The 14,860-nt window shown below is 45.8% G+C and overlaps 1 protein-coding gene across 1 annotated transcript in view; it reads right to left on the bottom strand.

Annotated features, from left to right (window-relative positions):
• Positions 1-6,533, bottom strand: part of COTL1 (coactosin like F-actin binding protein 1) — a 42,942-nt gene extending 36,409 nt beyond the window's left edge. Inside the window, exons 1-2 of the mRNA XM_064273730.1 lie at positions 6,332-6,533; positions 6,074-6,156 (exon numbers count right to left, since the gene is read on the bottom strand). Of these exons, the coding sequence (XP_064129800.1) occupies positions 6,074-6,156; positions 6,332-6,408 (160 nt within the window). The 5' untranslated portion in view covers positions 6,409-6,533. The remainder of the gene's footprint in view (positions 1-6,073; positions 6,157-6,331) is intronic.
• Between the last annotated feature and the right edge of the window lie 8,327 nt (positions 6,534-14,860).

Below are 14,860 nucleotides of genomic sequence, written 5' to 3'. Positions count from 1 at the left end.
CAAAGTTCCTCTTTCCAGGACATGGTGATGGGGTTGAGGAAACAGACATGCACGTAAACACCGTACAACATGGTCAGCACCATGAAGGCAAGGAAGGAATCACAGCAGAGTGGGCATTTATGCTGGGTCTTAACAGGTGTGTAGAAGTCCTCTAGGAAAACAAAATGGACAAGGACAGTGCAAGCAGAGGAAAGGAAAAGGGGGAAGGCAGGGCGACACAGCCCAAGGTAAAAGCTGGGAGCCTCGTACACAGATCTGGGATCAAAGTCCAGTCCTACCTACAGTGCTATCTCAGACAGGAGACGTTGGCTCTGAGGAAACTCTTCTACGTATAGGTGCCACTGCATTTATTACCACCCACAGAGGAGAGCAGTTAGATGAGCTAATAGAAGTGAAGCCCCCACACAGTGCTTTGTGTTTGGGCGTCCACGAGGTCAGGGTCGTGTGTGTCGGGGACGTGTGTTTGAGGGGTTAGCTGGCTGGCACCCAGTCGCAAAGGGCATTGCATGTCATCTCCAAGCATTTGGACCTTATGGGCCAAAGCTACGATAGGTTCTTAAGGGGGGTGACAACGTGAGTGGATCTGAAGCCTGGATTGCGAGTTCACTGGGGCAGGGAAAGGGTCCAGCTCAGCACTTGGCAAAAGGCTTAGCACATATAGTAGGCACTCAAAAAATGTCCCTGTGATGATCAAGGGTGCAGCCCTAGGAAATGCCCACACTTAAGGGGCAGGAGGGGGAAGGAGGTGAGCAGAAGGAAGTGAGACCGAGAAAAGAGAGACATGAAAGGAGAACCAAGCGAGCTCAGCAGCACAGAAGCAGAGGTGGAGGTCACTGGCAATGCTGGAGGAGGGTGAAGAGGAATAAAGACAGAGTAGCAACCATTGAGTTTGGCAACCAGAACATTACTAAATCTCCAGATTACCAAAGACTTCTGCAGGGGCTTCTATGCTCTGGGTGTAAATAGACACCAGAATGTAACAGGCTGAAGAAAGAATGAGAGATGAGGACGTGGATACAACATTTACAAAATTTACAAATAATACTTCCAAAAATTCACCATAACTCCTGAGAATTTTCAAGAAGCAAAAACTCGATTCAGCTCAACTAGTATTTACTGAAATGTCCCTGGGCGATACAAACAGTTTACACTCAACTACTAACCTAAAGGTTGAAGGTTCAAACCTACCCAGCAGCACTGAGGAAGAAAGGCCTGCCGATCCACTTCCTTAAGGATTACAGCTAAGAAAACCCTATGGAGTACAGTTCTCCTCAGTAATACATGGGGTCAATATGAAGAATACTTATTGAACATCTTTTCTGAACAAGTGACATCTAACTTATCAGGTAGAGGGACATGTAGCAAACTTCACCATGGGAGACACAGGTACAAACACAAAAGCAAGCACAAATATCACCAAGAGGTGGGCCAAAGGATCTGTCACAGAGCCCACGTACCTTAGGACATAGGGAAGCCAAGCCTCCCAGAGACAGGCAAGTGGGAAAGCCAGCAATGGGAGATTGAATAATGAGAAAACTACAAAGGCAGTTTAAACTCATCAGCCCTTCAGGATATTGCTTTTAAAAAATTAATCCAACTTCACTTTTGGCACAAAGTAGGGGACGCTCCATTAATAATAAACACGTTTATTGAGCATTTACTCCTTACCAGGCAGTGGCCTATGAGCTTTATATGTATCACGTCAATCTACCCTCACAACGGCCCCGTGAGTTATGTGCAATTATTATCCCCATCTTACAGAGCAGGAGTCAGAGAATCTGGAAGACTTGTCCAAGGTCACATAGCAAGAGTGCCGCAACACTGCAGTTCAAGGCCAGGTATTGGTTCTACCATAAAAAGCTCTTAACCATTAGGCTATTATTGCCTCTCAACTCTACCATCAGAAAACTGGATGCATTCCCAGATGCCTGGATTCTTTCCAAAATAAAACTGCTTGCAACAAAGTACTTTGGGGTCCATCAATTGGTGAGTGGTAAAACAACGCATTTATACGGAAGAACACTATATGTAGCCATTTTAAACCGTGCTGCGGAAGAAGAGCTTAAGACAGGAAGATGCTCAGAGGTTACAGTTAAGGGGAGAAAAGTTGGCTGTAAAATAGCATCTATACTTTGGTCCCTTTTGGTAACAAAAAGGTACAACTGAAAAAAGAAGAGATCTCACTAAGCTGGGTGGGCAGGGTTTCCCCGGGCAAAAAGCATGTCTTTTGTCATCTTTCATAACTCGCATCCCATCCACGTGGAGAGAACTCCCTGAATAAAAGGAATCAAGACTGGGAGAGATGGCGATAACAGGGGTTGGTTACAGTGTCAGGCTGTAGGTACACAAAGCAGGGTATGGGAGCTACTGGGCAAGACAGTCTGGAATGCCAATCAGCCCGGCCTGGGCTTAATTCAATGGGCAGAGGGGAGCCATAGACGGTTAATGAGCAGGGGACTGACTTGTTTAGAGATGTGCTTTAGGAAGATCTACTCTGGTAATGGGGTATAGAATGTTGCTGTAAAGAGGGAGCGAGCACAAGGAGGCTGAGGGGCATGGACATCTGTTTTTGGTTTGTTCCCCTTCTTCCCTTAGGAAGTCACCCTCCTCTAATCTGTCTCCTGGTTTGGGTGGAGCTTACCTCCCCCTCACTCCAGTTCCTGCTCCAGAGGAGGACATGTGATCCAGGCCTGGCCAGCCAGAGTCCCAGTGACTGGTCCAAGAATGGGCACGTGTCCCCAGCCAGGTCAAAGAAAGTCAATCTGGGGACTTTTGCTGAAATCATTGGCAAACAGGGACTCTCCATCAGGACGGCTGTGCTGGTGGGCTGGAATCTGGAGCTGGTGGTGGCATCTGTACCACCACTCAGAGAGAATCCCCCTGCCCACCCATGAGAAGGAAGATGGAGGATGAAGGCAGAGCTCAGAGCTGGGAAGAGGGGTTTTGAGTTTTTTCAGCCTGACCTGCAGCAGTGCTTCCCCTGTATTTTCCAATCCGGTAAACTACAGACTGACTTTTTGCCTAGGCTAATCTGAGTCAGGTTGGGTGGGGTTTCTCACTTTCTCCTGAAAGAGCATGGACCAGCATGTGTGCACAGGGCTGAGGGGCTAGAGCTGAGTGCAGAGGCAGTGTCGGGGCAGTTGGCAGGCACGGCAGGAGGGAACAGGCACGCCAGGATATCACTTTTAATAAGGGTCCCTGGCAGGCCCCAAATCCTGCCAGCACAAAGAAAGAGGAAGGTGAGTGTTGAGGAGAGGGCACAGCCACAACCCAGACACAGGCGAGCTTCTAGCAAACAGCTCCAGCGGAAGAGAAGCCAGGCCTGGAGGCTGAGGACCATGAGAAGGCGAGGCTGGAAGGCAAATTTATTCTGGAAAACACCGTGGGACAGAAGGCAGTAGCTTTGGGAAGAGGGGAGGGGAAGGAGGGTGTATAGGAAGGAGAGCTCCTGGAAAGGGTGTGCCAGCCCAGGGGAGATGGGGGCTGAGGGAGAAAGAGGACTGGGTGCTGTTTGCAGCTCTTGGGGCCCCCTACGCATCTGTGAGTAGACCTCTGGAAACAGAAAGCCAGAGCCAGAGAAGTGGCCTTTCTGTGATGACAGTGTGGGACCATCAGTCTAGCCAGGATCCTGGCTGAAAACTGGCCACAAAGAGCTCCCCCCGCCCCCAACCACACAAGCAAGCAAACATGTCTTTTGTAACTCACACCCAAACCCACAAGCCTGGACCAGAACCTGCCATACCACTGAAAAAAGCTCCCGGCTCAGAGATGAGCATCTAAACCACTGGCCAGGGGCATGGGCTCCGAAGCCAGACTGCCAGTGCCACCTCCTAGCTATGTGATCTTGGCCAAGTTCTTAACCTTTCTGGACCTCAGTGTCCTCATCTGTAGAAGGGGGCCAATCTCAGTACCTGGCACACAGGACTGGTTTGACAGGTCAAGTTTGGTGGTCAGCAAAGGTCAGTCTTGAGTAAAGTGACTGGCTTTGATCCCACCGTCACTGGTTTACAAGGCTATCTCAGGGCAAAGGAACAAGGTTTTCTGAGAGGAGACACGGCCACCACAACTTGTCTACACATTTGTCCAACAGATGGCTTGGGAAGGCAGACTTCCAGCTAAAGCAGACAGAGGCTTCAGAGCCTCCTCTGCCCACTCACGAGGATCAACAAGCAGCCCGGAAGTATTTTCAGTTCCCAGCTACCACTAGGTCTCCCCACTCCGCTCCTCATCTTTGGCCTCAGGGGAAAGGGTCTGAGCAGAAAGCCAAAAAGCCCGAGGGAGGAAGGAAATGCTCTCTGGCCACAGGGTGGGCGGAAGCCCAAAGGCCAAGAGCATCTGCTAGGAATCCTTTGGCCGGAAGTCTCGGTCACCTTCTCCTGCTCTGAGAACAATAGCTTCAGGGGTGGAACCCAATCTGATGGGGGCAGGGGATGGTGGTGGATAGATGACCAGCAGAAAAGAAGCCACGTGGTTACTGCCCACCCCCACCACTGAGTGCAGGGGGATAGTGAAGCTGGCCTGCCAGCAGAGCCCAAACCCTGCTGAGTGTCCTGGTTGAGCACACAATTGAGGGATAAGTTAAGTGTGTGGTCTATTCCACTTGCAAAAGCATTCACCACTGAGCCAGAGGCCTGGGTTCAAATCCTGGTTCCACTAACTCTCCACCCTGTGACCCTGTCACCTTATGAAATGTGAGTTATTATAGACTTTACACTTCTGATATTTTAAGCAATCTTTTTCAAAAAGCAATGAATAAATGCCTGGAGGTGGCCCCCGGGAGAAATTTTAGTTGGGAGAACATTTATTAGGGAAAAAAAAAAAAACTTTGTACCATCCAGCCCACAGCGGACACTTCACAAACATTCTTTGAATAGAAATTAAATGTGAAGGCTCATTTGGTTAGGGAAGCAACCAAGGCAAGGAGCAGTTATAGGATCCCTGGCACTTTCATACTTTCTGTTTCATACAGTGCTTCGTGTAGCTTATGCTGAGCATTTTAGACACACTGACTCACTCATTCTCACAGCGGCCCTGATATCACAGATGAGGAAACCGAGGCCCCGGGACAGACGGGAAGTAATTTGCCCCTGACCACACAGGTAGGAAGTAGTCACTCCGGGATTCAACTCCAGCCATCTGGCTCTGAGTACAGGCCCTGACCTCCGGGCTGTGCTGCCTTTTGTCTGAAAACATCTGTTTTCAAGCTACAGACCCAGAGACACTAGCATTCTCAAACCTCAGCTTTAAAGGGTGGTTTGGTTGGGTTTTTATTACCCACAACAGGGAGTCTTTTACCTCTATTTAGGGCTTTAGGTTATGCACGCCACATGTCTTTCTTTTTAATGGTTGCACACACAAAAGACAAGTGTGTAAAGTGCACTAGCTTTAAGTATCCAGCTTGAAGACTTTTTTTTACATATCCGCACACCTGTGTAGCCATCTTCCAGATAAAAATGTGGAACACTTCCAACCCATATAACCCCCTCCCACTCAGTCATTCTCAACTGCAAGAGGTTGGTGCTGTTCTAACTTTCTACACCATAGATTAGCTGTCTTTTCTGGAATTTCACGCACATGGAATCAGATGGTGTGTACCCTTTTGTATCTGGCTCTATATTCTTCTAATAAAAAATATGAATATAATCAGCACACAGATAGCAGTGATCCTGGGAGAAAGAAGAGTGTAACTGATGGTTTTTTTCTCCGCTGTTAGCAGCCCGCCTTTGCCTTTATTCTGGCTCACTGACCCACCAAGGCGGGCGGCGGGCGGCGGGGAGAGGCTGAAGCTGGAGTTTGGAACTGCACGAGTTGATCGTGGAAAACCAGTGACCCGCAGGGGGCAAAAGCACTGTCCCGCCTACGCTTAAAGAGAGTATTGCTGAAGCAAGGAAACCAGATGGGCCACCTTTGCTGCCCCGGATGTCCAGAGGGGGAAGGCTTTATTTATGAGGCTTTAAAATGCTCAAATCTGGCTCCTTCAATGCCCCACGCAGACACGCCGATAGAAGCCACCCCCTGTTCCTCCCATTGCGGCCTCTGCCGCGTCCCCTGGGTGACCGGAGCGCCCCCCTACCTGTGCACTGCTGGATGAAGTCTTGATACTCCGCTCCCTGGTCTCCGGGGACGATGGTGGCGCCGTCGTATTTAAAAGTCACCCTTTGGGTTGGGAGAAGAAAAGAATACAAGTCAGCGTTGGGGTTGAACGGCGCCGCGCTCCAGCGGGGATCTAAGGGCGCTAGGCGCAGTGGCTCCGCGCGGTCCTGGTACGGGATGCAGACGACGGCCGGGGAGCACCCGACTCGGCTCCGCGTGGACCGGGGAGAGCGCTCACCAGATGACCGCCGAGCCGTCGTCGCGCACCAGGTTGTACGCCTCCCGGCAAGCCTCTTTGTCGATCCTGGTGGCCATCGCCTCGGTGCCGCCGCGGAGGACCTGCCTATGAGTAAACGAGCGAGCTGGCGCGCCCAAGCCGCGGAGTCAGAGCGCGGGGCAGGCGGCGGAGACGCGCGGGCGGCAAGGACGCGGCGGGGACGGCGACGGCGAGGACTGCGCTGCTCCGGCTCGGATCGCGGCTGCCCCACTGCGGACGCGCGCTCGGGCCCCGCCCGCCTCGGGCCCGCCCCCCTCGGCCATTGGCCGCGGGCCCGGGGGGCGGGGCGTCCGTGCTCACCGACGGCCAATCGCGGCCCAGCGGGTTGCGCAACTCCCAGGTGGGGGCTGAAATGGGGCTTTTCTTCCTTCTTTCTTCCACCTCCTTCCCCTTCTCTTCTCCTCCCTCCCTCTCCTCGATTCTCCCACCCCCAGCCTCTTCTTCCTCTCCCTCCCTACTCCTCCTTCCCCCTCCTTGCCTCTCCTACTACCCTAACCCCTTCTCCCTCCTCCCTCTTCTCTAACTCCTCCTCCTCTCCCCCCTTATTTCCTTCCATACACCTCCTAGCTCCCTTGCCTCCTTTCTGTTCCCTTCGCCCTCCCCTCTTTCTCTCGCTTATTCCCTTCGCTCTCCTCCTCTCCCTCCGCCTTACTCCTTTATCCGTACTCTGTCCTTATTCCCGCCTCCCTCCCCTCTTGTCTGCCCTCCTTACTCCCTTCTCTCTCTCATCCTCCCTCCGTCTTCTCCCTCCTTCACCCCAAGGCTGCTGGGCTGCAAAGGTCCACGGGGGACCTCCGAGTGGGTGATGTAATACACCAAACATGAGCACACAGCCCTCCACTGCCCCTACCCCAGTGTTTGGCTCCGTGGTTTCTAGGTGGGGAGGAATGGGAAGAAAAAGGCATTTTGAAAAGGAGAGGTAGGACATGGATGGCTTCCAACATGCTGGTGGGATGGCTGTTTGCTCTGTGTTCTGGTTATTAGCATGCATGTCTGATCTTCCCCTCTGGGTTTCTCAGAGAGCAAGAGCTGACTCATCATCTTCTCTTCCCTCATTTCCTCACTGACTCCTTCAGTCATTCCTTTCTCTGTCTTTCCCCAAACACTGTCACAGGGTAAAGGTAGGCGGAAAGGCTTCCGGAACGGCCCCCAGCTCTGCCTTGTTCTAACTGTGTGCCCTTGGGCAAGCTTCGAACTGCTCCAAATTACCATCCTCAGTTGGCAAGGATGATAATATTGACACCACAGGGTGGTTTTGAGGTTTAATTGAAATGATTCATGTAAACAAATATATTAGACCTTGTCTAATATAAGGTCTAATAAATTCAATTATTAAATAATTAAATCCTAAATGGAAACTGAAGAGGTCAGGGACAATAAAAAAAAATAGCCAATTAATATTAGAACTCTCAGTAGCAAGCTAAAAAGAACAAATGAATGAATGAATCAACCAATCAATAGATGGGTGGATAAGTGGGTCGGATGGAACACATTTTCGGGAAAGTAGGACCAAGTGTTGCATATAAATAAATAAAAAGACAAAGATAAGAAATTCCAGTTAGGTGCAGCCAGAAGTGGTTCCAATTTACTCTTTGATAAAGATGAGAATCACTGGAAGGAAAAACAAAGATGGATTCACACATCATAGATCAGGGCAAACTCCAAAAGGATCAAAGCTTTAACATAAAAAGGAAAAACCACAAAAGTAGAAATAACCTTTCTAACCACAACTCAGAATCCAGAAGCCATAACAAGAGATTGATCATTTCAAATGTATAAAATGTCTTCTTCAAGGGGGGAAAAAAATGCCACCTCATGTGAAATGTGAAACAAAAGACAGACCAGTGAAAAGTGTCAGCAACTCAAATCAAATCTCGCTGATACATAGAAAGGCCAACTTTCTACATATGATTTTTAAAAAAGAGAAATGGGCAAAGGAGATGACCAGAAAAATCAATGGCTATTAACATATGAAAGATGCTCAACCTCTAGTAAGAGAAATGCAAATTAAAGCAACACCAAGATACTTTTTTTTGGTAATCTAACAGACTGGTAAAAATCAAGTTTAGAAGTCTACTTTGTTGGCGGGGCTGTGAAGACGCAGTCACTCTCATGTATTGCTGATAGGAGTGTAGGTTGGGGCAACTTCTATGGAGGCCAACTGGCAGCAACTAGCAAACTTACCAATCCCTGTGGCCTTCAGCCGATCACTTTATCCTGTAGGGTCAATGGTGCCAGCCCTGGCTGTACACTGGAATCACCTGAGCAACTTTTAAAAAGACCGATGCCCTGGGCCCCTCCTCAGAGACGCTGATACAATTGGTCTGTGGTGTGCCTGGGTATCTGGGTTTTTTTTAAAGCCTTCCTGGTGATTCTGGAAGCCCTGGTGGAGTAGTGGTTAAGTGCTACAGCTGCTGTCCAAAAGGTCAGCGGTTTGAATCCACCTGGCTCTCCTTGGAAACTCTATGGGGCAATTCTACTCTGTCCTACAGGGTCGCTATGAGTCGGAATCGACGGCAATGGGTTTTGGTTTCTGGTGATTCAAATGTGCAGCTGAGGTTTGTGGTCCCTGATATCGATACACTCGTATCCGTGCAAAATATATTCAAGGTTATTCATTGAGCGTTATCCCTAATAGCAGAAGGTTAGGAACAACCTAAATCCCATCCACAGGGAACTAGATGAATAGTGACACAGGAGTACAATTTTATAAGCGTGGAGAACGATGCAGCTGTAAAAGAAAGAAAGGGAGAAGGGGGGGAGGAAGAGGAAGGGGAGAAAAAGAAAGGAAGTGATATAGACTATTCCATAAGATACATTGCAAATAAACAAAGCAAGGTGCAGAAGAGTGTATACGCAATGCTACCTTTTGAGTAAAATGGGGGGGGGTAAATAGATATTTGTATTTGCTTATATGTTCATAAAAACCACTGGAAGAGCGCACAAGGGAAGAATTACAGTAGAACCTGTGGTGGAGGTGAGGCAGAGGTGGTTGGAAGATTTCACCATATGCCTTGTTTTTTAGAACTATAGACTGCATTGTCTATTCAGGACATTAAATTACTACAAACAAACAAAAAAAAAGTGGCTCCCTTCCTGAACTTGTGCATTACTGGAGGAATACAGCAAATGTGTTAATGATGTGGAAAGCCTAGTTCCACTCCACATTGAATTGTTGCTTTCCCTACTGGTTGGTGCTGTCACCCTCTAGTGGACAGAAAATATAAAGGTTGGTTTTAAAGAGAACCCTGATTTTTGAGCACCCTGAAGTCAATTTACCCAGCTAAAGACTGGAAAATACAACAGCATTGGGTGCCCATAGTTCGGCTGCAAAACCTACATACCTACGTGCTGTAGGGAACAAGGACACTCCTTCCACCCAGATAGTCAGGGGCAGCAGTCAGTCCTCTGCCTTGATCAGTGCATGACCCCCGACTGCAGCCAGATATCTGTGCCTGCTCCAATAACCTCTGCCTGTCTAGGGCTGTAGGTGACAGCCTGTACCACACACTCAGTGACAGATGACATGGACACCCAAGCTGAATCTACACAAGAAAAGTAAATGGAATCCTGGGCTCAGATACCTATTAACAGCTCTAGCCACCTGGAGACAGGACATGAGAGCTTCAAAGACACCAATAATCACACTAGCTCACATGACCAGCCTATTTGGGCATATCAAAACAAAACAAGGAGCTAGGACACAGTAAACAAACATAAAATAAATAAGTATAATAACTTATTGATGGCTCAGACATAACAGTCAATATCCAATCACATAAAGAAGTAGACCATGATAGCTTCAGCAAGCCACCAAAACAAAGAATCAAGAAACCTTCCAGGGGAAGATAATTCCTTGGAATTACCAGAGGTAGAATTCAGAAGACTAATATACAGAACTCTTCAAGAGATAAGGAAGGAGATCAGGCAAAATGTAGAACAAGCCAAGGAATACACAGACAAAGCAATTAAGGAGTTTAAGAAGGTTATACAAGAGCATAATGACAAATTTAACAGGCTGCAAGAATCTGTAAAGAGACAGCAAACAGAAATCCAAAAGATTAAAAATAAAATTTCAGAATTAGACGAGTCAACAGAAAGTCATAGGAGCAGAATTGAGGCAATGGAAGTCAGAATTAGTGAGATTGAACATAAAGCGCTTAACATCAACTTCTTTGAGGAAAAATCAGATAAAAGAATTTTAAAAAATGAAGAAATCCTAAGAACTATATGGGACTCTATCAAGAGAAATAAATAATCTGTGAATGATTGGAGTACCAGAACAGAGGGTGATAACAGAGAGAATTGTTGGCAGAAATTTTCCCTTATTGTGAAAGATGAGAAGATATCTATCCAAGAAGCTTATTAAACCCCACACAAAGTAGATTCCAAAAGAAAGTCACCAAGACATACTATAACTTGCCAAAACCAAAGGTAAAGAGAGAATTTTAAGAGCAGCTAGGGACAATTGAAAAGTTACTTACAAAAGAGAGTCAAAAAGACTAAACTCTGACTACTCAGCAGAAACCATGCAGGCAAGAAGGCAATGGGATAACATAAATAAAGCCTTGAAGGAAAAAAAATTGCCAGCCATGAGTTACATATCCAGCAAAACTGTCTCTCAAATATGATGGTGAAATTAGGGCATTTCCAGATAAACAAAAGTTAAAGGAATTTCTAAAAACCAAACCAAACCAAAATTACAAGAAATACTAAGGCAGGAAAATAAACAGCACAGCAGAAATAAACACTGCAGGTAAATATTTGTTTAAATTGAGATCCACACAACATAAACGGCAATCTAATTCAACTCACCATCTCTTAGAAGAGCAATCAGATGAAAGCATTTGACACTTACTAGGTACTATGTACCGTGTTAAAGATTAGAGTAGTAGTACAAATTCACATGTGGGTGTGTTTGTTCATTTGTTCGTTCATTCATTCCTGGCATTGGGCTTGTTATGTATCAAGGGAATCACAAACTCACTTGCCTGTAGGGGGCAGGCATGCAATATAAATGAACCAAGCACGCAGGGTGTCAAAACTTTTTTTGGAAAAGGTAATTCTGCTCTGCCTTCCTCTGTGTGTCAGTTTCATCTTCTGAGTGGCTTCCCCATTTAAAGGGGCTGCTAGTTCTCAGACCCACTCTAGCTGCCATGCAGAAATGCTAGCACCTGGTGCCAAGTTTTTCAATTTTTTTAAGGCAAAAAATATGGATTTCTTTAAAAGTGACATATAAGAATTGCTAGTTTGCAAGCTTGAACGAGACAAATACTCTCCCTGTTGTCACGGAGCTTGCAGTCTAGTAGGGGAGACAAGCAATTCCTTCAGTGCAGATATGATTGCTTGCCAGCATTAGAAAACCCAATTCAAGCAGGTTTGAGTAATAACCAAAACCATACACTGCCATCAAGTCGATTCCGACTCACAGTGACCCTACAGGACAGAGTAGAACTGCCCCATAGAGTTTCCAAGGAGTGCCTGGCAGATTCGAACTGCCAGCCACTTGGTTAGCAGCCGTAGCACTTAGCCACTACGCCACCAGGGTTTCCAGTTTGAGTAACAGAGGGAAAGAAATGGCTCATTGACGGGGAAGTCTAGAGCTAGGTGGAATTTATGGTTTAATCAGGGTTTTAGCTCTATCATTCTGCATGTCTCTATTTTGCCCTCTTTTGTGTATAAGGTTCATCTTTAGACAAATCTACCCCTTTGCCTGGCATACTTTACCCCAAATTCTGCATGGCTGACTTCTCCTTCAGACCTCAAATGTTACACCCTCAGACAGCCTTCTCACATCCTTAATGTAAAGTAGGCCCCTCTTCAGCCCTCCACTGGCCACTTTATCACATGTCCTTCTCTTGGTTCCCATAGCATTAATCACTCTCTGAAATCACCTTTTTCATTATCTCTTTACTCATATATTGTCTACCCACTCCCAGAAGAATGTTAGGTCCACGAGAACGGGACCAGTGTCCACCTTGCGCACCACTGTATGCCCAGCTCCAGGCACAACATCAGTCCCAGACAGACACACGATTCATTGTCGTGGAAGAGATGGATGTGGTTGGGCAACGGGAAAGAGTCAAGGAAGGCGGTTCTGGTCTAAGGATAGACATACAGATCGATAGAATAGAACTGAAAGTTCAGAAATAAACCCTTACATTTATGTCCAATTGATTTTTGACGAGGTGCTGAGACGATTCAATGGGGAAAGAATAGTCTCATAACAAATAGTGCTGGGACATCTGGATCTCCACATGCAAAAGAATGCAGTCGGGCCCTACCTTACACCACATACAAAAATTAAATTAAAATGCATCATAGATACAAATGTAAGTGCTAAAACTATAAAACTCTTAGGAAAAAACACAGGCATAACTCTTTGTGACCGTGGATTAGGCAAGGGTTCTTAGACATGAAACCAAAAGTGCGAGAAACAGAAAAAAATACATGAATTTGACTTAATCAAAAGTGAAAAGAGAACCTACAGAGTGGCAGGAAATATTTGACACTCATAAAGTGGATAAGGGATCGTACCCAAAACATATAAAGAATTCTTACAACTCGATGATAAAAAGACAATCCAATTTTTAAATGAGTAAATGATTTGAATAGATATTTCTCCAAAGAAAATATACAAACGTTCAATAAGCATATGAATGCTCAAAATCATTAGTCATAAGAGATACGCAAATCAAAACCAAAATGGGACACGATTTCACATCTGCCAGGATGGCTATAATTTAAAAAAAGGAAAATAACAGGCGTTGGTAAAGATTTGGAGAAACTGGAATCTTCAGACATTGCTGGTGGAAATATAAACATATACATATATCTACACAAAAACATATTCATAGCAGGGTTATTAATAATATTCAAAAAATTGAAACAACCCAGATGTCCATCAACATCTACCAATGGATAAATAAAATCTAGCATATTTATACGATGGAATATTATTATCCAACAAAAAGCAATGAAATACCGACTCATGCTACAACACAGATGAACCTTGAAAACATTGTGCTAAGTGAGAGAAGTCAGTCACAAGAGGCCACATATTGGATGATTCGATTTATATGAAATGTCCAGAGTAAAAAATTCATAGAGACAGAAAGTAGATTAGTGGCTGCCACGTGCTGGAGGAGGAAGGAATGGGGAGTCACTGCAATGGGTTTAGGGTTTCTTTCTGAGGATCATGAAAACGTTCTGGAATTAGACAGCTACAATGGTTGTGCAATTTTGCGAATATACTAAAAATCATTGTATGCTTAAAAAAAAAAAAAAAGGAAGACCCCTGGGGTTGGGGCCTGAGCGCCTGGGTGGGTGACAGATGAAGTGGGGTAGTTTGAGGTTAACTGGAATTTGAAATGCTCATGGGACATCCAGATGGAGATTTCCAGTAGACTCCCAGGTCTGAGACAAGAACAGGGATCTGGTTAAGGTTAGGGTCTATGGGTGGTGATTAGAAGACCATGGGGGTGGTTGAGATGGCCCAGGGAGAAGGCTTAGCAGGAAGAAAAAGGTCTACGTGGAGTCCCAAGGTACATCAGCATTTAATTCTTCTGAGAAGCAACTGCCAGAGAGGAAGAAACCCATTTCAGTAACTGTGGAGTGGTCAGCAGTGCACAGCTGGGCCCCACCTCTGTAATACTGGGCAGGGGAGGAAGGGGACAGCAAGTGGGGAGGAATATAAGACAATGCACAAATACATTTTCAGATCTGTTACTGGCCCAGGAAATGAACTAGAGGTTCCAACCGGTTGGTTCCTGTTGGAACATCTGCTGAGAATTTGGATTTCTAACACGTTACCAGGAAGTTATACATAAGAATCACCTGGGGACCTTAGTATACCGTGGATTCTGATTCAATATATCTGGAGTGGAAATGCAAATTCTCAGCAGGGAACTTGTTAGAAATACAAATTCTCAGCAGGGGTTGCAACAGGAACAAAAGGGTTTGAAGCACTGAAATGAACAGAGACTAGTTTGTGTGAGCTCGTCCACATTCACTTCCATTTTTGAGCTCTACCTCTGTGCCAGGTGTGTGTCTGTATAATAGTCTGCATGTATTATATATTTCCTTAATATATAATATACATACATGCACAGTAGTTAAGCACTTGACTGCTCATCAGAAGGTCAGTAGTTGAAACCCACCAGCCCCTCCTTGGGTAGAAAGATGTGGGAGTCTGCTTCTGTAAAGTTGTATAGCCTTGGAAACCCTATGGGGCAGTTCCACCCTGTCCTATAGTGTCACTATGATTTGGAATCGACTTGACAGCAATGGGCTATCATAATATATGATAAAACATTATATTATATATAAAATAATACATAAAATATAATTATATTATCTATTATAACACTATTAATGAATTCTTAATATATTAGTATAATTTTAATTATATTTGTTAATATATATAAGATTTTTATGTAATGTAATAGCACATTATTGTTGTTAGGTGCGGTCTAGTTGGTTCTGACTCAT

This window comes from Loxodonta africana, chromosome 21, assembly GCF_030014295.1.
Source record: "Loxodonta africana isolate mLoxAfr1 chromosome 21, mLoxAfr1.hap2, whole genome shotgun sequence".
Classification (NCBI taxonomy): Eukaryota; Metazoa; Chordata; class Mammalia; order Proboscidea; family Elephantidae; genus Loxodonta; species Loxodonta africana.
This window is presented reverse-complemented; position numbering and strand designations above follow the sequence as displayed.